This window comes from Telmatherina bonti (assembly GCF_933228915.1).
Source record: "Telmatherina bonti genome assembly, chromosome: 19".
Classification (NCBI taxonomy): domain Eukaryota; kingdom Metazoa; phylum Chordata; class Actinopteri; order Atheriniformes; family Telmatherinidae; genus Telmatherina; species Telmatherina bonti.
Window position 1 is genome coordinate 32,419,739 of NC_136617.1, and position 25,259 is coordinate 32,444,997.

Consider the following 25,259-nt stretch of genomic DNA (forward strand, 5'->3'; position numbering starts at 1 on the left):
TAATAATAATAATAATAATAATAATAATAATAATAATAATAATAGAAGCTGGGGATTCGTGTTCTGTTTGTTAGTACACTTCGTGAATGATTTTCTCACATATGCCAGGGAACCAATATTGATTAGGTAGCCATAATAAAGGTGGAGATATTTATTTGTTGGTTATTTTGTCTATATGAACCCCTGTGTCCGTACCAAATACCAAATAAAAATTTAACATCAGCATTTTATGGAACAGTACTGTATTATAACTGTCAGTATAAAGCATGGAGAAATTATATGAAGGTACGATATAAAAAATAAAATAAAATAAAAAAACTACTCATGGCTGCTTTTGTTAAAGTTAAGTATTAAAAAACTTAAAATAGTTTATTTTAAAAAAATAAAACCAACAATATCGCCTTGACTAAAAAAACAGAACATTATTTATTGAAACACAGCTATAGTTATAATTCTGGCAGACCAGTTTAGGCTAGAGAAAACCAGTGGAGAAAACTGAGTCCAACACAGAAAGTGAATTCTATTGAGTTCTACTTTTTTTTTTTTCAAACATGCAGGTTGTAAAAAAAATCATGAAGCCCAGATGACTTTATTCTGATTGGTTGTTTAGATAACACTAGGTGTTTCATTGGTTGACAGATTGTACCCGCCTATCTTCTTGATTCTGATTGGTTTTCAGACCTGCCTCAACAGTTGGAGTCTGCGCAGTAGCCGCAGCGCTGAAATTCAAATTTGAACAGAAACTGTTTTGTGCAGCAGACGAGCAGAGAAAACAGACGGAGCAGCAGCGAGGAAACACCCTGATTCTGTACACGTACGCAGTGTACAATAACTTCGACATACTTAGTTCCTTGACATTAATATATATATTTCTGGAGTGGGTATAAGGTGTCTAAAATGGATCCATTTACTGAGGTAAGCAGATGATACGATCTATGTAACGTTAGAAACGTGTCAAAAATAGCTTTGCTAGCGTCACTTGCTAATACTAACAACACAAACTTTACATTTTCTGTTTCTATAATGTCTTTAGAGACACAGTGAAAAGGAAACACGTACGTTTACGTTAAATAATAATACAATACAGCAATGTTTTGTGTTTAAACGTGTAGGCTGACAGAAAAATGCCACATGTTTTTGTCCTATTAGTTGACAGCAATTGCAAAATGTCAATTTAAAGGTTGTGGTGCTGATTTCTGATCAGTTATGGAGTTATACATTATATTAACTCGGAAACATAAATATAGCCACCATGCTCCACTAAATGTAAGGTTGTCCTTACAAGACTAATCTGCCTCTATTTAAGGATAAGGGATGTGCCTGAACTGTAAAGTTTCCAGCATACAGTTTTTGCTGTTTGATTTTTCTCTGTCATGTTTTTTCCTACTATGCCTCCCATTACAGATGGATGCATGTCTGCAAGCTGGGCAGTAGAGGTTGCTATTTGAAAAGCAGGCGTGACTCATTCCTGAAGAATGCTGTTAAATGTGGACTCAGTTTTTCCACACTGCTTGGGGAAATTGCGGAGGCCTGCGGTTCAGAGGCAGGAATGTGTTGGGACCTGCACAGCACAGTAAATCAGGCTGTTGGCAGGCTGTTAGTCAGACTTAGGAAAGGGAACGCAACAGGAAGAAAAGAGGAAGGAGAGCTAGGAAATGAAAACTTTCTTTATCTCTGGTGTGAAGGGAATTTTTTGTGTGATATGCTACTTGTTGGGACAACCTATTTAGCAGAACAAACTGAAGTGGGGTTTGGTAAAGGCAACCCTCCTCTGCTCCACATTTCTTTTTCTTCTTATCCAGCAATTATATAGAAAACTAGAAACCACAAAATAATTGAAAGTCTCACAGCAAAAACAGTGCAATTACAAGGATATTTGAGCCAAATGTAAATCAGCACAGTGCAAAAGTTCTATCAATCTATCTATCTATTAGGGGTGGGAAAATCTAATCAAAAATCAAGATTTTTTTTTTTTTGTTTCACAATTTTAAAAGCGATTTATTTTATTATTTTTTTTATGTAAAAAAAGAAACAAAAAACAAAAACTATCCCCCCCCCCCCCCCCCCCCCCCAAATGAATCAAATTAATCCACTATCAATTTTTATTGTTTTTATTAATCTTTTTACCTGTCTTCTTGGGCATTATAGCAGCAGAATGATGGTCTGGCCCGCGTGTTGTGTTTTCCTAACTGAAATCAAGAAAAATGACGAGAAAAAAAAAAGTTTTCTTTTTGTTTTTAATCTACAAAAATCAGCAATATCAAAGAATTGTGACAATCGCAATTTAAATCGAATCGGGACCCAAAAAATCTGAATCGAATCAGGACAAAAGCATATTGTCACAGCCCTTAAATATAAATATATATATATATATATATATATATATATATATATATGTACATATATATATATATATATATATATATATATATATATATATATATATATATATATATATATATATATATGTACATATATATATATATATATATATATATATATATATATATATATATATATATATATATATGTGTATATATGTGTATATATGTATATATATATATATATATATATATATGTATATGTGTATATATGTATATATATATATATATGTATATGTATATATATATATGTATATGTATATATATATATGTATATATGTATATATATATATATATGTATATGTATGGTAATTTAATGATGGACTCATAGGAATTAGGGGATCTTGAAATCTTTTCAAAGCAGTAATAAAAATGTCTTCATGGGGTTTGAAATTAAACCAAAATTGTAAACGTGACATTTTTTGGTCACATTTTAGCTCTGGACAAAGTTACTAGCTACATTAAAACACAAGTAAGCTATGGTTGACTGAGGTGCTCCTAATAACAGATAATGTGGCATCAGTCTTCATCCTGTCTCTTCTCTGAGATCTCCCCGGCCGGTAAAAGTTAGCCTGAAGTTGATTCTTGTTTTATCTCTTGCTAGGTTTCTTTCTCTCTGTTTTTTCCCCCCTCCTCCTCTGATAATGTCCTTTTGGCCCTCTTTATTGAATTAGCCATGATGTGCATTCAAAACATCCAACTTGTCAACAGCCGGTTGCTGGTGTGTGACTCAGTGCCCTAAACTGAAATGCTGCTGTAAAATGATGGGTCGGGACGGGGGTAAAAATTTGTATTTTGAATTTCTTTTTAGCTCAGTAAACTGCAGGGCAATGGCCAGTATGTCTTTGAGTCATTTAAAAAAAATCACACAAGCATTGAATTTTGTGGTCAGAAAGATATGCAGTGCTGCTCTAAGCCAATCATTTTAAAACTAATTCATTTGTACAATTAATGAAGTGTTTTTCTGGGATTAATAAAGTATTTTTTAATGTCTTGCATCATATTTATCACATTATATGGTTTTTTTTTTAAAGTTAAATACAAGCACTTCTGTATTCTCACAGGATTTCTGGCCTCTTTTTTTTAATTTTTTGTGAAAAACAGAAATGAAAAACTCTTTAATCCACACTCCTGTAGAAGTAGCAGTAATTCAGCTGGTAAAATGTCCATACTGCAGGCATTTTGACTTGAGAAATGGAAAACAAGTAACCAGCATGCTCAGGTGGTATACTGTCCTTGCTAATACATCCGAGAATAACACCAAATATTGAAGTATTCGTATAGAATTTGTGGTCCATATTGTCAACGTTGCAGTTTTTCCTTGTGTACTTCCAAGTTCTTTGTCTCTCAGCTGGCTGTGCACAGTCACTACAATCAGAATCAGAAAGACTTATTGCCATTGTGTGTGAAGAATTCAGACTAGGAAGTTGTTTCAGTGATAAGGTGTTGAATAATAAAAGTAATAATAAAACACTGAATAATAATAAAAGATTACGTTTACCTTTATTTTTTTATTATACATTTAAAAAATATACATAAAATATAATATTTTTTGTAAAAAAAAAAAAAAAAAAAATTATAATAAAAAAAAATGGTAAAAGTAATCTCGTATATAGACGTGCAGATATGTACAGTAGCATCTGAATGGCCGTGCAAATTGGCAGTACAATCGATGAAGTGATGTGACATGACTTATTTAAGTGACGGGAGTTATAAAGTGTCCAGCTCAGGTGTTACGAGTGTTCATTGCTAGTCATGCAACAAGTATAAACATCCATGTTGTCCGTTGGTCCATCCTCTGTGTGAATGAGCTTGTCGTCTTTTCTTTCTCTCTGCTTGATAAACTAGAAACTGCTGGAGCGGACCCGGGCCCGCAGAGAAAATCTGCAGAAGAAGATGGCAGAGAGACCGAATGCAGCAAACAGACAGATGTCCAAAAGGCCCAGAGAACCGCTGACTGACGCCAACAGTCTGATGACGGAGTCTGTTGTTGGTAAGAGTAAGGCCACATTTTTTTTCTAGTTTTCATCCAACTGTTTTCTCCTGAACTGTGTTTGTCTAATATTTCCTTCTGTCACCTACGTCCAGCCCCACAGGTGTCCACCAAACCTTCCCCTTCGAAGCGCAAGTGCTCAGAGGAAAACACTCAGCCTGCAGCAGATGAGGAGAACCAGGAGCCAATGGTCACACAGCCAGTGGCTTCTGTGCTCTCCGACCCTCCCACGGACAAGAAACCCCCCGTAGGCCCATCCAGCATTCAAACTTCTTCATCCCTGGAGAGGAATTCAGCACGGCCCGTTGTCCAGCTGAAAACGGCAGAACCAGAGAAGATGGCCATCAGCCCTGGTCCTGATCCTCCCCCTAGCAGAGATGCACAGATGGCTCCTACTGGGTCCTTGTGGCAAAGCAACAAAGAGGACATGGTTGCGGATCCTGCTCCTCCCGCGGCTGGTATGAAGTCTCGGCTGCAGAGGCTGGCAGAGCAGAGGAAGGGTTGGGATGGAGATGGTGAGTCGGTTCTGTGGACGGCTGGATTACGATGTGATTCATTTTGTCACAATCAAGGTGTGATAGAGAAACTGCAAACTAAATCACAGAAAGCACAAAACTAAGTTCATTTCACGTCAAATGGTTTTACTTTTAGATTATTTCCTTCTTTTAAAACCTGAATCAGTTATTGCAGAAGTTTTTTAATGGTGCGTTCACATCAGGATAATCCGCTAGACTCGGCCCGATTGGAGACTCGGCTCATTTGTAGGGGAGTGTATCCATGCAGACCGAGATCGTGTTCACACTGCACTTTGGTCAAACCAGCCAAACCATTAGAATAATTTATATCCCCATTCCCACCAAAGGTGGCGCTGCAAAAGAGAGGACAGGACCAACGGGAGGAAGAAAACTTGGTTTCTTCCATTTAAAAGTTAAACATGGAGACGAAACTATGGCTGCTTTGGGGTTTTTATTGTGTCTTATGCAAGTATCCTGCAGAAATCCACTGCAACAATGGATGCAGTATGAACACCAGACGAGGCAGGGGACCCTTAACGCCATCGCTGTGCATTTACCCGCAATGCAACGCTACGCCACATGCAGGAGTCCGTTTCTTGTATTTGGTCCACTTGAAACGGTCTGAGACCTGCGTTTGTAGGTGGATCCAGTCCGCTTCTTTGGACGGAATCAGAATTCGTTTGGTACATTCACATTTCCCCAAACGAAGCGACTTTCCATGCAAACGGACTCGGATTCAGATCCAAAAGGCTGATGTGAATGTGTCGTAAGACACCAGTTCCTGAGTTGCTTGTCTGTGGACCCATATTGCAATAAGAAAATGTAAATAGTGTTATATCGTACCTTAGAACTGCAAAACTTGACCATAATGATGCAATCTGTTGTAAAATTTGGAATTTGTTGATATAAGGGTAGGATATCGGTTCCATACTAATCACAGGGGTTTTTTTTTGTTTGTTTAGTTTTTTTTTTTCTTCCAAATGAACAAGAGTCAGATGTATCCTGACAGCTGGATTCTCGCCACAGTCAGAGTTTTATTCCACGTTCGATTCAGAATTCATCAGAATGACGTCCATTGCACAGTGCTGCATGAATGTCAGAAGGTTTCATGGTTTTTCTCTCTCGTCCGCCTTCTCAGGAGCTTCTGATGCAGCACCAGACTGCCCCCCTCTGTCCCTGCTGAAGAAGCAAGCCGACATCCATCCGCCTGCTGCGCCTGCCACCTCCTCAGAAACTCCTCTTGGGCGAAAAGGTCGCCTGGCAAACCTGGCTGCCACCATTGGATCCTGGGAAGATGATCTGAGCCATGCCAACATCCCTAAAGATAAGCCTGCAGAGAAATCCGCTGTTCCCAGATTTCCTGCCAAAGGAGCTGCCGTGGGTTCCGGTTCAAAGCCGAGCGCTGCTGTCAGCAGTTCGTCAGCAAACAGCAAAGCTGTGACAAACTCAAAGCAGGTAGGTTTACCTGCGGTCTTGTCCAGTGGTTCTGGACCTGGGGTCCCCCAAAGAGCTCAGGGGTCCCAGAGGCCTTGACTTTTCTCACATCGATGTGATTTAAATGAAAGCCATGTCCAGAGATGAGTTGAGGTGTGTTTGCTGAACTTATTTATAATCCGAGTGATGTCTGAAAGCCTCTGCATCGCTCCATGAATGAGGCATGTCTGAGAATCGGCACATTGCGGATCATTTGTCCGTATCTGAGGGGAAGGAACACGTTTGTAAGGACCTTTACTTTGGTTTTCTCTAAAGACTCAAAGCCAAAATGCTTCATTTATGGTGGGAAGCAGCTAACGAAAGCATAAAACTAGGGACCCATACTTTCCGCGATCACGAAATTGCGGAATTGGCCAATTAAAACGGAACGTATTTTTTAATGCGGAACATCACGGAAGTTTACTTGATTTGACTGCAAAACTGTTATTGTGTGGAGAAGGAATGTTTGTCTGGAGAAAACTGCATGGAGGCAAAGAAATCTAGTGGCACAACAAGCCGCTTCCACTGACTGAGCCCCCCCAACAATAATTCCCAAAAATTAAAATGAAAAAAAAAACAGAATTTAGAAAAAAATGATATGGAATTTGGGAAAAACTAAAGCTGATTTTATAGGGCCCTACATAAAACCAAGCATGGCTTCAACATGGGGTCCACAGCTTTTTGGTAGCTGCATGAAGAGGGTCCTCAGTGAAATGTTGTGAACCACTGAGCCAGAGCTTATTGAGCATCAGGTCAGAAGCCCAGAGCTTGAATGCTTGGAGTTGCGATGCTGTACAGAATTTCTTGTAGGTGATCATTACATCGTAAAAGTCGAGCCACAAGGAGCAGCTTCTGGAAGAAAGTGCTAGAAGACGTGTTTTCTTTACAGCTGTGAAACTAATGTAGGACTCAATAACTGAATCTCATCTTGGTGTCCCATCAATCAATATGAGTTTTCCTGTCAGACTAACTGCACCTGGAACACAGTGGAAAAAGTAAAAGTTTTCTCCTACTGAGGAAAACCACATTACTTTCAGTACAAACCTAAGTAGAGCAGCCATTAAGGGAATGACGAAAGTAATATGTGATGAGGAACCGTCCCCCAGTGGAGGGTAGAAAACGAAGCCGAGCTTTTTTCCAGGTTTTTACTGTAAATATCTCAGGAAGGCATCGCCCGATGATGATGGACACCTGTCTATGATCAGAGTCTGGAGAATCTAGGGATAGAGCCCATATTCAAAAAGAAAAACCTCCATCAGGACCAGAGCCAGGGTGCAGGGTTAGAAATATTGTAATACCAGTTTTTTCCAATATCATGCTTCCTAATAAAATGTCTGTAATTCGACCAACTAACTGGTTTAAAAAGAGCTTTCCCTGGTGGTGTTTGCTAAAATCAGCACGTTTATTGACAATTTAAGTCCAGAAACTAATAAGATATAGAGATAAAAAATAACACACACACACACACACACACATGAAGCATGAGTGTATCCGAAATGACCCACTTGGCTCGAACTTCCCAGTTCCACACAATGCCACCACAGAACCCTCGAATTTCCCCTTGGGGATGAATAAAGTATCTTTGATTTGATCTGATTGATTTTCACCCCGCTGTAAATTGAAGAGACTTCCTGTTTGTGTTTTCAGGAGCACTTTCATTCTCCAGTGAAGTCCAGCCGAGTCGTTTTCCCCAGCCCCCAGAAGACCCACGTTCCTGCGTCCAAGCCCACGCTGCAGTCAGCACACGGTCCTCAGCCGAGCTCCAACCAGGTCCAACCGAGTCCTCAGAAGACTGGTCTCTCCTCTTCATCAGTGCCTCCAAGCCCCCTGAAGAATCAGGCCTTCTCCAGAGGTCCCAACCACGTTTCAAGCCCCCAAAAACCAGAGATCCGGGACAAGCCCACCATTTCCAGCTCTTTGGCTCATCAGAACAAGCCCACCATTTCCAGCTCTTTGGCTCATCAGAACAAGCCCACCATTTCCAGCTCTTTGACTCATCAGGAGAAGCCCACCACTGCAACTCCTGGTGAGTTGAGAGGTGAAGGAACGTAAACAAATCTGTTACACTTGCTTTAATCTTTCCTTCCAAACAGGTGTAAAATCTTTCCTGGAGCGCTTTGGAGAGAGATGCCAGGAACGCAACATCCACAACACTCCAGCCAGAGTTCCCACACAGGCCAGCACTCCCACTGCAGCTCCACCAGTCACACCAAACACCAGACTGGTGCAGGAGAGACTTCAGGCTGCTTGCTGTGCCAACACAAGCACCGCTGACCTGGCTCAGAGGCAGAAACTGGTAGCTCCCATTTAACACCTGGCTGTTCCCATCGTTCTGGTCGCTTTAAAATGAAAGCATCCCTATCATTTCAGGAGCGCGAGGCTGAGCTGGCCAAGATTCGCACTCGCTTCCAGAAAGGACACAATGTGTGGAAAAACAAGGATGAAGAAGCTAAAACCAACATGGACAACAAGGTTGGCTTACAAACATCTAAAAAACATGAAAAGTTGGGAATGTGTTCAACATCTGGATCAGGAACAACTGGACAGCTGGAGTAAAGTGACCAGTTGTGGGTACAGATGGAGGATTCATGTATAAAATGTTCTGCAGGAGCAGCATGACAAGCCCGTGGAGGAAAAAGTTGCTTCTCATGAGTCGCAGGATGAACCCACAGCGCCGTCTGATGAGAAGGCAGATACCCCAACCAAATATACCCCTCCAGGTAATTAATTTCACACACGTCTTTTCAGTGTTTATTTCTCCCAGATGGTAGCCGTGAGGTATTCTGAGTTATACAGAGAGAATAATATGTTATTCTAAAACCAGGAATGTAACAAATATAGAATTTCTCTTATTACATAAATCTGTCCGCTTCATCAGGTCCACCTTCAACTACCTGGTTGGACCCCTTTCCTCCGAACTGCTGTGTGTGTTGTTGTCATAGTTTCAACATGATGAAAGCAATCCGCAGAGAATTTGCTCCATATCAACCTTAGACAGATGATGATGAGAATCTCCAGTTCCAATCATAGACTGTATATAAAGAGATGGGCGGAGCCTCCGTGACGTCGCCCGTAGGTTTCTGAAGAGCTGAATTGAAGCTCGGTGGGCGGTTCCTACCATCACCATCTTGGCAGGGGCATGCGCATTGTCTTGCCTGGAAAATCCAAATATGGGCAAAGAGATGGAGCTGAGAGGGAGGCTGTGAGTGTCATGGTGAATGATTGACATCAAGCAAACTCCGAGCTTTCTGTAGCTAAGAGCTAACTGAGCGACCCCGGAGATAACAGCAGCTAACCAGCTAAAGGAGGTAAATGGGCTAAAGTTAAGTCACGTTGTTAACCGACTATAAAAATCGCGGTTCTTCTACGTTCATCTGACTTGAAGCGGGAGATCGGGTACCTGTCAACAAAAGGACACGCCCTTAAATGTGCCGAATTTCAAGATTAAATTACTTTTAAACGGGCGAGTTAGAAAAAAAAAAATCACTCTCCCCACAGTTGTCATGAAGGTAAACCTGACCTATTAAACCTAAAATAGATTTTTTTGAACCAGGCTGTAAACATGTTTATTCCTGATGTAAACATGTTTATTTCTGCTGTAAACATGTTTATTTCTGCTGTAAAGTTGGTCTTTTTAACATGGGAGTCTATGGGGAGTCGCTTTGTTTTAGAGCCCCTAGTGGATGAAGGGGGAACTGCAGTTTTATGCACTTCCGCATTGGCTTCACTTTTAACAAGAGGTTGCAACTTGGTTCCACCACATCATGATGAGAATCTCCCGTTCCGCAACATCCCAAAGCTGCTCTGCTGGATGTAGATCTGGTGACTGGAGGCCGTTGGAGGACAGTGAACTCATCGTCATGGTGGAGATGATGTTCTGCAGATCTACGATGGAACCAGTGCTTACTGGACTTCCTGTTGTCTTTCTATCATCTCCAACCAGTCTGTCCATTCTCCTCTGACCTCTGGTCCAGAAGAACTGCTACTCCTGGATGTTTTCTCTTCTTGAGACCTTCTCTGGAAACACTGGAGATGTTTGTGTTGGTGAAAATCCCAGTAAATCCTCAGACCAACTCATTTCTTCATTCTGATGCTCAGTTTGAGCTTCAGCTGGGCGTCTCCATCATGTCTACATGACTTCTTGTGTTGAGTTGCTGCCGTGTGATTGGCCGGTTAGATATTTGTGTCAACAAGAAGTTGATCAGGTGGATCGGATGAAGTGGACAGTGGGTGTTTGTTGCGTCATATTCATCATAGAGTTGGTTTAATATCTGGAAGAGTAGCAGCAGCTTCTTGTTGCAGGTGATGAGGATCTTTCTAAGCTAAAATAACCTTATTCTACCTGTTGCATAGTTGTTCCTGGGATAACGGCCACACCTCCCGTCTCCACGTCCAGCCCTCTGAAAATGGTTGGACGTACAGTCGAGAAACCGACTGAAACTCCAGAAGAAGAAGAAAAGGAGGCAGTTAAGGAGGTAGAGATGAATGTGGACCAGTCCATCAACTCTGCTGTCATAAACGAGCTGTTTGATGGAGTCTTGGAGGAGGAGGATGAGGATGAGGAGGAAGATGCTTTAAATATCTCCTCCATGTCCCTTCTCGCCCCTCTGGCTGAGACTGTGGCGGCTGTGGTGAAGAGTCCGGAGAGGATGATGGTAGGAACCCACATGCTCCCAACGCTTCCTTGAATTTCACACAACAAACAGGTAAAAACTAAAAGTTTCTTCTTCTTCGTCAGACGTCAACGCCCGCCAACTCCTTCCTCGTGAAAAATAACCCTTCAGAAAATGTTCCCAAACCAAACAAGTTCCAGAGAAGCACCATGGCTAGGAGCAGCTCCTCAGACAGCGTGGACACCTTGGATGAGGACCACAAGCTGCCTTACAGGTAGCAGCAACTGCAGCGACACGTTCTCAGCCCATTGTCCCGTCTGAGCGAGCGCTGACGTCCGTCTGTTTGCCGCTTGCAGCATCGACGCTTACAGGTCCACCAGGGTGAAGGAGACCGAGAGGCCCAACGTCAAGCAGGTGATCGTGAGAAAAGAGGACGTTTCTCAGCGAACTGACGAATCCAGAGGATCCAACCTGTTCAGCATCAAACAGAGGATGAAGGTTTGGATCAAATCCCGGAGTTTTTATTGATCTTTGGTGACGGAATATTTTCAGACTCGAGCATAGGGCTGGACGATTAATCAGATTTTAATCTCAACTACGATCTGGGTTTTCAACGATCTTAAAAATAAAAGGGTGTGATTATTTTCCTCTCTGCAGTTTCCTCTCCTGCTGTCTTCAGCTGCTAATCGAGCGTCTCTGGCGTTGCAGCGCTGTGCTGTAAACTCCTCCCACAGCCGCTTTGCTTTCATTCAGACACTGTTGCCAACTTGGAGACTTTCTCGCTAAATCTGGAGACTTTTGTTGTTAAAAGTGACAAATCTAGCAACTTTTACTGGAGTTATTAGAGACTTTTCTGGTGTTTTGGCGACTGACTTGAAGGCACATATTGTTCTGCAGTTACTGTAAGGAAGGAGCAGCGGGAGCCTCTCCCGTCCTAAAGCACTCCCAGGCGGCCAGTCTCAGTCGGCTCCGGCTGCAGGTCAATGTAGAATAACTGCAGTAGGTTGTGGAAGTTCACCTAAATATAGTTTATACCATTGTCAGTGACAACTGGCTGCATTATTTTCCTATACATAGTTCGACGAGTTAAACACTGTAATATCCCTCTGTTACAGGGCGTTACCATAGCAATGCGTTAATCCGCTGGTTCAGATCAGCCGTCTTTTAACAGGTGAATGAGAGAAACGCGCTGCAGCCTGACAGCGGTTGTTTGGTATAAAATGTACATCCAGACCAACGTAAAATAGTTCCTATATAAGCGGTAAAAGCGGATTAAACAACTCAGAACCGTACATTAGACGGTTATAATGTGACAGTTGGTTATATATGATGTTATGACAGCTTCGCTGTCACACAGACCGTTACAGGAAATCATTCCTGCCCACCTCAATAAGACTGTTTAATGCTTCTTCCTTGTGTCTTAGATACCATCAGGAATGTTACCAATGTGATTTATCTCTTCTCAACCGTCGAGAACACCACGACGCGCAGCGTTGTTTATAAATACTGGATAAACTGTGTTAAATAATCGAGATCTCAATTTCTGTCAAAATAATTGTGACTCTAATTTTTGTCATAATTGAGCAGCCCTAACTTCAGTTGTAAAAAGTCAGAGAAAATCTGATCAATTTGAGGCGATGGATTGACTGAATGTTTGCTGGGATCACATCTCCACTCGAACTTCTCATCCAGGATACATGAAGGTCACATTTTAACATGAATTTGATCCAAACAGGAAGTTTGGTTGTAAATAAGCCGGTTTACTGCTTTTTAGATTGATGTTTCTTTCTACTTTCTCTTTTTTAACTCTGTAGCTGCAGATTTTATTGTAACTTTTATTAAATGATACATAAAGTTTTATGATGTAGCTTAACAATATATTCTAGTACAGTATAGAACAGTGATCCTCACTGCTGATTCAACAAGAGCCGCTTCAATATACTAAGACAAGAGGAGAGCTGCCCCAAAAAAAAGTGTTGCCACGCAACGTATCCTGCTATGTTGCCAAATCAGTAACATTCAGCTTTTTAGCAAGGAATGGTTATCCTACATATTACACGGAGTAATGGCGTTCTTATGCAACAGTATTTGGTGAAAATACAACAATGTGTCCAGAATGTGGACGTTTCTCTTTCATTATATACACGGAGCTACCGACGGAGCAGCTCTTTGGTGGAGTTCGGTGCAGCTGAAATTATCCAAAACTGGCAACTCTGACAGGGTCAGTTAGGGCCGTTAGGACAGCAGAGTTTCTGCAAGCAGCCTGCAGCTCTTGTTTGTGGAGAGAACTGCAGCGTTGAGGATCATTATGACTTGCTTAGATAGCATTTTCAGAAAGCCAGCGGCTGCTTCACGAGACACAAGTCAAGAGTCGGTGAGATGCATGCAAACCCACGCTGGTTTAGAATATTGATTAACATGAAGGGAAAACCCAATATTTGACTTAAAACACAAGCGTTTTGACTTGATAAATGGTTTTATTTTCTACTTTTTAGCCAAATTCACTAAATTTTAGACTGAGAAAGAATTAAATGATTTATTTTATAGAGAATGTGGAGGAGAAGAGGGGAAATGTACATTTTAGACTTCTATTCTGTTCCGTCCTGCTGGCATAACGTACAAGATCCATCCGTCCAGTGCAGGGTGCTGGGAGGGCTGGAGTCTGTCCCAGCAGCTACTGGTCCAGAGACGGGCGACAACCTAGACAAGCTGCCTGTCCTTGACTGGTGAAAAGGAGCCATTCCAGTGGAGTTAGCTGATTAAACGTGTTTGCTGCTTGTGCAGATTCTGAGCAATGAGATGAACCTGCAGCAGACGGTCATCCATCAGGCCAGCCAGGCGCTCAACTGCTGCACCGACGAGGAGCACGGCAAAGGATCGCAGGTGGAGGCTGAAGCAGAGCGGCTGCTGATGGTGGCAAGTAGGTTCCTCCAGTTACACGCTACAGCATCGGTTAGCTCGCTCTGTCTGTAACTGTCTCAGTATTTTTGCAGTAAATATGACAGAAGGAACAGTAAATTACACTTATTTCCACGCTTTAAAGCCACGTTAGCGCAGCCTCTTATCGCTCCCAGCTGTAGTCAGACCCGACTGTCTTTCCTCCTCCTCCTCCTCAGCGGAGAAGCGGGAAGCTCTGAAGGCAGAGTTGGACCGTCTGAAAGCCGACCCGGCAGGACAGAAAAAGGCGTCTGCAGCTCCAGAACCGGCTGCCTCGTCTGCCTCTAAAGGCTCCATCACCCTCCACGAGCTGCGTCTGCCTCTCAAAGCCGACTTTGTTTGCTCCACAGCCAATAACCCAGGTAGCTGCAACTCTGGGAGAATCATTTTAATTGTTTGGATTTCCAGTTTTTTATTTCGGGGATCAGAAACCTTTTCATCCTGATGTTTCAGAGTCGACTAAGCATTCCTTCTTCGTCATGATTCGAGCCGGAGCGGAGAACATGGTGGCGACTCCTCTGGCCAGCACCCACCGTGGCCTCAGCGGGGACACCCTCACCTTCCCAACCAGGTTCACTCTGTAGGTGACGCACACCCGAAGACATCAAGGACTGGTTTCGTGGATTAGTCTCTAACATCTAACTTCTGGATGCTTTCAGGGCTGACGTCTCCAGTGACTTTAAGATCGAGTTGGACGTCTACTGTTTGGTATGTGTCTTCGTGTTATTGTCTTCTTCTTTTGGCTCTCAGCCAAATTTCTACAGTTTTACATGCTGATCGAATCCCAGAACTCACCTCAGTTTCTGCTGCAAGTTTCATCAAAGGATCAATGTGTTCGGATCACATTCAGGCTCAGAGGAGAAATCGTCTTGTTTCTTCTTAGTTTTTATAAACATTACTGAAAGCTGCAGAACCAGAAACAACTCCAGATCGTCAAAATAAGGCGTAAGACATGAAGACGTGGAGGAACGGAGCCAACCGGCAGAGTTCTGACATGAATGAGAGCGAAGGCCAAGCCTTAGTAGACGCCGTCGGTGAGGCCTTGGGAGACGCCGTCGGTAAGGCCTGGGGAGACGCCGTCGGTAAGCCTTAGTAGACGCCGTCGGTGAGGCCTTGGGAGACGCCGTCGGTAAGGCCTTGGGAGACGCCGTCGGTAAGGCCTTGGGAGACGCCGTCGGTAAGCCTTAGGAGACGCCGTCGGTAAGCCTTAGGAGACGCCGTCGGTAAGCCTGAGGAGACGCCGTCGGTAAGCCTTAGTAGACGCCGTCGGTAAGGCCTGGGGAGACGCCGTCGGTAAGCCTGAGGAGACGCCGTCGGTAAGCCTGAGGAGACGCCGTCGGTAAGGCCTTAGTAGACGCCGTCGGTAAGCCTTAGGAGACGCCGTCTGTAAGCCTTAGGAGACGCCGTCGGTAAGCCTGAGGAGACGCCGTCGGTAAGGCCTTGGGAGACGCCGTCGGTAAGGCCTTGGGAGACGCCGTCGGTAAGGCCTTGGGAGACGCCGTCGGTAAGGCCTTGGGAGACGCCGTCGGTGAGGCCTTGGGAGACGCCGTCGGTAAGGCCTTGGGAGACGCCGTCGGTGAGGCCTTGGGAGACGCCGTCGGTAAGCCTGAGGAGACGCCGTCGGTAAGGCCTTAGTAGACGCCGTCGGTAAGGCCTTGGGAGACGCCGTCGGTAAGGCCTTGGGAGACGCCGTCGGTAAGGCCTTGGGAGACGCCGTCGGTAAGGCCTTGGGAGACGCCGTCGGTAAGGCCTTGGGAGACGCCGTCGGTGAGGCCTTGGGAGACGCCGTCGGTGAGGCCTTGGGAGACGCCGTCGGTAAGCCTGAGGAGACGCCGTCGGTAAGGCCTTAGTAGACGCCGTCGGTAAGGCCTTGGGAGACGCCGTCGGTAAGGCCTGGGGAGACGCCGTCGGTAAGCCTGGGGAGACGCCGTCGGTAAGGCCTTAGTAGACGCCGTCGGTAAGGCCTTAGTAGACGCCGTCGGTAAGGCCTTAGTAGACGCCGTCGGTGAGGCCTTGGGAGTCGCCGTCGGTAAGGCCTGGGGAGACGCCGTCGGTAAGGCCTGGGGAGACGCCGTCGGTAAGCCTGAGGAGACGCCGTCGGTAAGGCCTTGGGAGACGCCGTCGGTAAGGCCTTGGGAGACGCCGTCGGTAAGGCCTTGGGAGACGCCGTCGGTAAGGCCTGGGGAGACGCCGTCGGTAAGCCTGGGGAGACGCCGTCTTTGAGGCCTTGGGAGACGCCGTCGGTAAGCCTGAGGAGACGCCGTCGGTAAGGCCTTAGTAGACGCCGTCGGTAAGCCTGGGGAGACGCCGTCGGTAAGGCCTGGGGAGACGCCGTCGGTGAGGCCTTGGGAGACGCCGTCGGTAAGCCTTAGGAGACGCCGTCGGTGAGGCCTGGGGAGACGCCGTCGGTGAGGCCTGGGGAGACGCCGTCGGTGAGGCCTGGGGAGACGCCGTCGGTAAGGCCTTGGGAGACGCCGTCTTTGAGGCCTTGGGAGACGCCGTCGGTGAGGCCTTGGGAGACGCCGTCGGTAAGCCTTAGGAGACGCCGTCGGTGAGGCCTGGGGAGACGCCGTCGGTAAGCCTGGGGAGACGCCGTCTTTGAGGCCTTGGGAGACGCCGTCGGTGAGGCCTTGGGAGACGCCGTCGGTGAGGCCTTGGGAGACGCCGTCGGTGAGGCCTTGGGAGACGCCGTCGGTGAGGCCTTGGGAGACGCCGTCGGTGAGGCCTGGGGAGACGCCGTCGGTGAGGCCTGGGGAGACGCCGTCGGTAAGCCTTAGGAGACGCCGTCGGTGAGGCCTGGGGAGACGCCGTCGGTAAGGCCGTGGGAGAAGCAAGAACTTTTTTCTTGTTCTTGAGGCTCCGTCATTTTGTTCTCGCAGACGCCTTTGAAGACGGTTCTCAACACGTCGGGCTGGTTGAACTTTTTTCTTGCAGGGCTCAGAGAAGCATCGTGTGAATGGTCGGACATTTGAGGTGGGCGTGGTTAACATGGAAAAGCATGAAATGGACAGCCTGCAGAGACACCGTCGTGTGCACGTAAAGGACGTCCCAGAACTGTAGTTATGACGACCAACCAAGTGTCTGATACCAACATCGTTGTTATTTTCCTTCCAGATAAACTTTATTTATTGGTTGTTTTTTTTATCTGACACTTTTCCGCTCAATCTGAATCGGTGGAAGAACCGTGACGCCTTTTCCTTGTTAAGTTCGCAGTTTTGTAGGAAACAATTCGTATTTTCTCTTTAACTTACTGCAGCCCCTGATTCTTTCCTCTCAGGTTCAGAAGCGAGAAATCTGCAGCGAGAAGAAGAAGAAGCCCAACAAGTCGAAGGTAGCCGAGCTGCGTGTGTTTGGTGTCTGCTGGGATCGAACGCTCGGTGTTGGAGCGGAGCTGCAACGTTTAACGTGTGTTTGTGTGTGCAGAGAATGTGGAAACAGGTTCATGAGGCGCATGATTTGTGTTTGTCGGTACGAACATTTTCTGTTTCTGCCCCTCACATGGAGGTGTGACGGCGTGACACGGTTTCTCTGCACAACCTGGGGGGTGGTTTACTGGTTTCCTGGTGCTGATTTCCTGGTTTGTGTTTGTGTTGCTGTGAAACCTCAGACGAGCATCACATGTTGATGGTGTTTTTCTTTTCAGGCCATCACTCCGAAGAGATTCCTCGCCATCACCGTAAGTGAATTGTTTACATCGGCCTGTCTGAGCTGCTCTGCCTGATCTGAAACTGATTTATTCTTTTGTTCGGCTTCTTTTACAGAGAAGTGTCCAAACCCCGGGTAGGTCCAACCTGCAGTAAATACAACGGGAATACACCTTGTTTATTTTCTGTTCTCACCGTTTTTTGCTTCCTGTCTGATCGCTCCAACCTCTCTGCAGTCGTGGCCAGTCCAGGCGGTCCCAACGCCGTTCGCACCAGCAACTTCGTCCTGGTTGGATCACACACTCTCAGCCTCAACTCTATTGGGAAAAACAAATTTCCTTTAGAGAAGGTAAACACACCAATAATACTTTTCTTTTTATTTTATTACATTTATTTACTTTTTTATCTTCTATATATTTTTCTATTTTGTTTAATATTTTTTACTTATATGTATTATATTATATTTGTCTTATAAAATATTTTCCCATCTTTAAGAATATTTTTCATATCTGTACCTTTTCAAATTGTTTTGTATTTTTTGTGATTTGTTTTATTTCAGTTTTATAACTTATCAAGTTTTTTAATTTTTAAAAATATTTTTGTATATTTATACAATTATATTATAATTATATTTTATAATACTGTTGCTATAATACTGCCCATATTTATTCATACCATTTCCTTAAAATGGAACTATTATGTGCATTTCAGGCTAATTTAGTTTTATTTCTGAGACCAGAAGGGCTGGGATTGATGGAGTTATTGTCACAAATGGCTTTATTTACTTCAGACCGACCCTCTCCGTAGGCTGTCAGATCAGCCTGTGGGCAAAACGAGTGGATTGAGACTCTTCCGCATTAAGCCCCGCCTCCCGCCACTGCACTATATCGGGAGCGCGCACCGCACCTGCTTTCACCGTCATTGTAACATCTCATAAACAGAAGGATTAGGCTGATATGAACTCAATAAAAAAAAACAAAATACAATGTCAACACATAGCATACAGCCCTACATGTTTTTTTTAAATCATTTTTTGTTTTTTTCGTTCTTCCTGTTTTTCATCCTGCCCTGAATAAATGCCTGTTTTTTGTTTGTTTTTGACCCGATGTCATCTCCTGTGGTGGTCATGTCTGCATGTCCAGGCTTCACTGTATCTTCGTCTTTCTTGTAGATGAAATATGAAGGAAGTGAAAGAGAACTTCTCAGTGGCATGTTTCATAACAAGGTCTCTACTGTCTGTTTCCATCATTTCTGTTGAGGGGGGGGTGAGAGACAAACAGCTAGGATCACTTTTTACTTGGCAGTAACAGTAACTTCATTACTTCTGGATGTTTTTATCTGGCTCTGACCTGAAACTTATAAGATGCTGCTTCCTGAAGCAGACCTAGTTTAACTTGTCAGCTGGTGGCAACGCCTCACACCAGCTTTTCATTGCATGACCTCTTTGTATCCAAGGTGCCGTTCCTGTGTCCTCTGGAGGGCAACATCTACCTGAAACTGCAGTGTGAGGTGGGCTCCAAGGTGGAGGAGAGGGGCTTCTTGGTGAGCAGTCCGTCAGATCATCCCATAGAGCTGAGCCAGTGCAGTGTGTCTTTATCTGTTTTCTCTTGGATGATCCCAGACGATGTTTGAGGATGTGAGTGGCTTTGGAGCTTGGCACAGAAGATGGTGTGTGCTGTCAGGTTACTGCATCTCCTACTGGACGTACCCCAATGATGAGAGGCGAAAGGTAGCTATAAAAACATTACCACTCCTCCTCTGAGCTGTTATATTAACCAGAAATCTGAGCAGCTGCTTACATAGGATCATTACAACATGTGAACTGCAGCTTGGCTGGTTGTTCCTGACTCAACCTGCAGCTACAGCGACACCTACTGGTGGAAAATGCAACTGCAGCTACTGACAGGAACCAGATGATCAATTTCTCAACTTTATATATATATGTATATGTGTATGTGTATATGTATATGTGTATATATGTATATATATATGTATATATATATATATTTTTTTTAATACATTAGAATTAAGTCTAATGTTTTATATAGATAAGTTGTGTTATTGTTTATGAAAATATATGAAAGGTAATGTTATATTTTGGGTGGTTCTGTTAAAATTATTCTTTTTGTTGTTGTTTTTATTGTTGCTATTTATTTCTTTTAATTAGCTTTACTCTGATTTTCTGGTGTTTTGGAAATTTTAATAATAGTAATTGGGTGAAAATATGAATGTGATTTATTGTATATTTTTATTCGAGTTAAACATGCTGGGATTTATTTTATATATTTTACTTTAATATTAACAATACTTACTGTGAAATAGAAAAATAGTATTTTTTTTATTTATTATTTAGAGTTTGTTTTTTTATTATTCATTATCTTTAAAAATTATAATATAAGCATCATATTTATTTAATTTGATCGAGTTTTGCATGAAAAGTAGAGTAAGACTAAGCGGTAGCAGAGTCGAGCAGTACACTGTAAGAAGTCCTGACCGTTTGTTCTCCGTTCCAGAATCCGATTGGTCGGATCAACCTGGCGAGTTGCACCAGTAAGGCTGTGGAACCAGCAAACCGGGAGTTCTGTGCCCGACCCCACACATTTGAGCTGATCACAGTGAGGCCTCAGAGAGAGGATGACCGAGAGACACTCGTCAGTCAGTGCAAGAACACCATGTGTGTCACAAAGTGAGTTCAGACCTACACACACACACACACACGCAGCCTTTATATGTGTGTGTGTTGAAACGTAACTCTTCCTTTCTCTTCCAGAAACTGGCTGAGCGCCGACACAAAGGACGAGAGGAATCTGTGGATGAAGAAGCTGAACCAGATCCTGCTGGACCTGCGTGTGTGGCAGCCTGACACCTGTTACCGGCCTCTGTGATTTCAGCTTTCTAGACTTTTCTCTGGGACACACACTTCCTAAGTGCAATACAGTGCAGGTGTTTTGGCGGGAGCAGGTTTGAGCGGAGAGGAATAATTCAGCCCAGATCAGAGGAGGAGCGTGAAGCCGAGACATTTCTGAACAGTTTTGTTTCTGAGTCGGGGTTCAGCACTGCTTTTTACACATTTCCCACTCGTGTTTTGGGATATTATTATTGAGATGCCATGATTTTTATTTTTTATTTTAATCCAAATATGTAGTTGTTTTGATCTGAAAAGCATGACTTTGATGCTGAAACATAAATGACTGTTTTACTGATGTTTTATCACACCGTGTCCTGCATGGCTCAGACCGGTAATCACAGCTAAGGTTATATTTTATATATTTGCTTTTTGCGGCAGGAGACGATGACATGCACAGACTTTTGATGGCATTTATTATCAGACTTATTTGTATTTGCAATGTCTTGTTTTTATGTAAATGTTTTAGTGTGGAGAGGTTTGGGGAAGTGGGGATGAGGTCTGTTACACACTCAGGTCTTCCCAAAACTAATCTGATGCCAATACTAATGTGTAAAAGTCTAATATAAACTGTCTTATCCTCTGACGTCTAACGCGGTCAGGTTTCAGCCTGCTGGGGAGTGTGTAACAGACCCTGCAGGGACCCTGCAGCTGTTGGAAATGTTTTACTTTATAATTGGATAAAAGAAGCGGCTTTTTTCACTGTTTACAATCAATACAAATTGAAAAAAACAACCTGTAAAGTGGTCTTTTTTTTCTGCCTGGTCTGCTAGCTTCAGACTAAATGATTGAGAGACGTGGCTACAGAGTTACATGCAGTTAATCGCTCTTTTAATTCTCATTTATTGAACATTAAAATGATATTACAGTCAAGGGATTTTTTTTCTAAGCATGATTACTGAGATGTGATGTTCCAGCGGTGAACTTACCAGCCTGATACTGAACGAAGCCCCAGTTTTACTGCAGTGGTCCACCAAAGACGGCGTTGTCTGAATCCGACATCGGTGGGTTTGATTTCCTGATCAGAGTTGAAACATGGTGCTTTGATCGGATTGAAACTGAGCCACAATCTTTTCCAGGAAAACAAATGAGATGAATGATTATGAATCTGAGTTCAACACTTTCCCTTGAATTCTTAAATTTCAAAGAAAATCTTGTAGTTTAGAAATATTTGGCTAAAGTTTTTCATCAACCTAAAACCAACCAAACAAAGAAGCGTGGTGAATAAAACAGGCATGTTTCATGCTGGCAGCTGTTCAGTAGTTGATAAGTTCATGTCTCAGGATTCTGGTGGGGAAAACGTCTCCAGGCATCCCCAACTTATCTGGTCTTCAGAGAATGAGCCGCCAAGAGTTGGCATCAACCACAATGTAAACAATAGTTTATCAAATTCATTCAGGCGAGTTGGGACATGGAGCGCTACTTCAGGAAAACCTGCTGAAATGATCCGAATGTTTTCATCACTTAACCACTAAAAAGCATTAAAAAAAAACTTTACAATCACTCCCAGCATCAACTATGCAAAGATGCAGTGTAGAGGATCATTTTTATTTACCTTTAAACAGTAACTTTTACTAAGTAAAAATGTTCAAGAATCTGAATTTTTATATATATATATATATATATATATATATATATGTATGTATGTGTATATATATATATATATATATATGTATGTGTATATATATATATATATATGTATGTATATATATATATATATATGTGTGTATATATATATATATATGTATGTATATATATATATATATATATGTATGTATATATATATATATGTATGTATATATATATATATATATATATGTATGTATATATATATATATATATATATATGTATGTATATATATATATATATATATATATATATATGTATGTATATATATATATAATTTTTTTTTAGTATTTTCCAGACTATAAGTCGCTCCAGAGTATAAGTCGCACCAGGGCAAAAATGCATAATTAGGAATAAAAAATTCATAAGTCGCACTGCAGCACTGGTATGTAAGTTGCCTTTTTTTGTGGGCAATTTATTTTACAAACTACTTGACCAAAAACAGACATTACATTATCTTAGAAATCAAGTTATAACAGTAATAAAAGAAAAGAGAACAAGCTAAATGGGTGCAAGATCAAATCAAATCAAAGATACTTTATTCATCTCCGAGGGGAAAACTCAAACAAGATACACAGTCCAGGGAGGCGGTGAGTCAGGAGGGGGCCGGGGGTGGTTGAGGAAGGGGGACAAACCGCCAATGAACATCTCTTCCTCTGTTCTCAGGGGGGGTTGCACTGGCCCAAGGCTGCTGGGAAGCCAAATCCAGATATGATTGTTTGGGTTCCAGGCGAGGAAAACAATTTGCCCTTGACCTTGAGTCCATAGCAGGTCTCAGGCTCCAAACAGCTCCAAACATATGCTAACACGATGACGGTTATTCAGCCACACAAATAATAAACATGAACACAAAAAGTTTCCAGTGTTTATGTAACATAACAATTTTACATGACAGCCTAAAGAACAAAAATGTACCTTTACTGTATTTAAAAACGCACAATCTCAATCCACATCACTAAATCCGTTGAATTCTTCATCCATAACTCTGCGTGGAGACGTAACTTCACCGTTAACTATGGCAAGCATCTCCCTGCAGCATGTTGTTCAACCACCGACTGGCGAAGTCGTTTCTCTAGCTGTGGCCATCGAGCTTTGAGCCTGCGATTAGCTTTTTTGTTTTATTGTTTTCTGCATCGTAGTAAATATGGCCTCCGCTTTACGCCATTCCAACAAGTTTCTCACTTACTCCTAACTTTCTCTCTGCTGCTCGATTACTGTTTTCCGCTGCAAATTTCACTACCTGCAGATTATGATTTTATTTTGGGGGGCTTTTATGTTCAGTGGTTCTCAGTCGCCTTGTAAGCTAACGTTTACTGTGTATATTTTTGATTGTTAAGGAGTAGGAGATATCGGCGTGTAACTCTAGAGGGCCCTCTTGTGGCTGTCTGCGAAATTATATATAGTTTTTCACGTATAAGTCGCTCTGGAGTTGTATGTCGCAGGAAGAGCTAACCCATGAAAAAAAAGTGCAACTCATAGTCTGGAAAATACAGTATTTATAAAATGATTCCCTTGTTGGTTCCAGTTTGAAACTTTAGATGAATTACTTAAGAGAACACATTTGTTTACAGGTGTATTATTATTTTTGTCAGGTCTGATATCTGGCGACCTTCTCTCTTCCTTGCAGGAAAGTGGTGAGAAGTTACTCTAGGTCCCTTTTCCTCTTTACTTTCATCCGAGGTGCTGGATCTCTGATAATACAGCAGCGAAAAAACATTTGTTTGGTAAAAACAAACAACGTCAGGGATGTGCTAAATGTTTCTGGTAGTTGGTCAGATGTCGACATGTCGGAGATGACCCATGATGCGCCGTGATGATGTGAAATTCCCATTCCCTGTGTAAGTGTTCCAGGAAGCAGCAGCTTGTTACTACTCAGACAATGGCGTTCCCATTTGAGGAATGTCCTTTATTAAATGTACTCTACAACATGACACGTGTAGCGGAATAGCCTCTACAAATTATGAATTTATTAATTACCTCGGAGCACCACTCATCACCTTTAATTAACTTAAAATTCAGGCGGATGAGACACCTGAAATAAACTCAATTCAATAAACAGTCTCACTTCCAAGGAGTAAATCCTAAGAACGAATGAACCAGAAATCGTGCATTCAGAAATTATGACAATAACGGATGAATTGATTATACATATTTATTTACAATGATGGTAAACATATAGCAATGAAAATGAGCAATGATGGAGAGATGTTATTGGTGAGATGGTATGATGAATTTGTCAACATGGAATTTCATTTATAACATTAATAAAGAACGCTGAGATTAATTAAATGAGATGGAGGCAGGAAGAAACTGGTTGGAATTAAGCAAATAAATCGGGATGATTATCTTACTTAAATCTTTGACAAGAACGTGTTCAATAATTCTAAATTTGGATAAGAATTCGAATTTAATTATTTAATTAGAATTTGATGTACTGGTTTGGGACATCACAAATGTCAGAGCGCTATCAGATCCTACTTTGAACGCTGAATCCGGAGTGTGGGTCGAAGCGGGTGGTTGGTTCCCTATTCGCCGCGTTTCCGGGGGAATTGGATCCCTGGAGCGTCAGAAGATGTAGGTCTACGCAGCTACTCTGGCCTTCTGGATCCGTTCAGCGGAGTTCCAGAGCGGTGTGATGATGATCCAGATTGTCCCAAAAATAGATAGTTCCAGATTTTACGTGTAAAGACGTAATGGAAAAAGTTGGAGCTACGGTTCTAGTTAATTACTGATCTCGGGAAAAATACTGGTTACAAATAAACACTTGTTGTACTTTCTCCCGTTCGGAAGAACGGAGAGGTAAAAACTTATAATGAAATAACAAAAAGAAGACAAAAGGCTAAGGAATTAAACAGAGGACAAAAGAAAAGCAGAAACTTTAAGAGGAGACGAAAAAGTAAAGAAAACTCAGGAGAAAAAGCTCAGGAAGTTGGTCTGCCAGTCTAATTTAAACAGACCCGCCTTTCGAACTTCCAGCCAATCATGAGTTGCTTCTGTCAGAAACTGACCAACCTTATCCAATCAGGTAAGCTCTAGTTCCTTCCCTCTGCATCTCATTAATGTGAACAGGATACTTTCAACTCCTTGATTTGTCTGCCGCAATACACATCAAATCACATTCTTTCAGAGTTATGCAGATTCCTCGTTTGCTGGCGAAGGAAAGCATTTTAT

At 42.7% G+C, this 25,259-nt stretch overlaps 1 protein-coding gene across 1 annotated transcript; it reads left to right on the top strand.

Annotated features, from left to right (window-relative positions):
- Positions 1–888: 888 nt before the first annotated feature.
- anln (anillin, actin binding protein) lies at positions 889–20,441 on the top strand (the record flags this gene model as incomplete). The annotated part of the gene is made up of 24 exons (XM_079258780.1): positions 889–915; positions 4,230–4,380; positions 4,470–4,889; positions 6,028–6,344; positions 8,010–8,388; positions 8,456–8,658; positions 8,733–8,834; positions 8,971–9,082; positions 10,716–11,017; positions 11,101–11,249; positions 11,332–11,473; positions 13,760–13,895; positions 14,092–14,274; positions 14,366–14,492; positions 14,572–14,620; positions 17,190–17,243; positions 17,556–17,588; positions 17,674–17,692; positions 17,793–17,905; positions 18,728–18,781; positions 19,012–19,098; positions 19,178–19,285; positions 20,070–20,242; positions 20,327–20,441. The coding sequence occupies exons 1-24, from the start codon at positions 898–900 to the stop codon at positions 20,439–20,441; spliced, it is 3,546 nt and encodes a 1,181-aa protein (XP_079114906.1). The 5' UTR covers positions 889–897.
- Between the last annotated feature and the right edge of the window lie 4,818 nt (positions 20,442–25,259).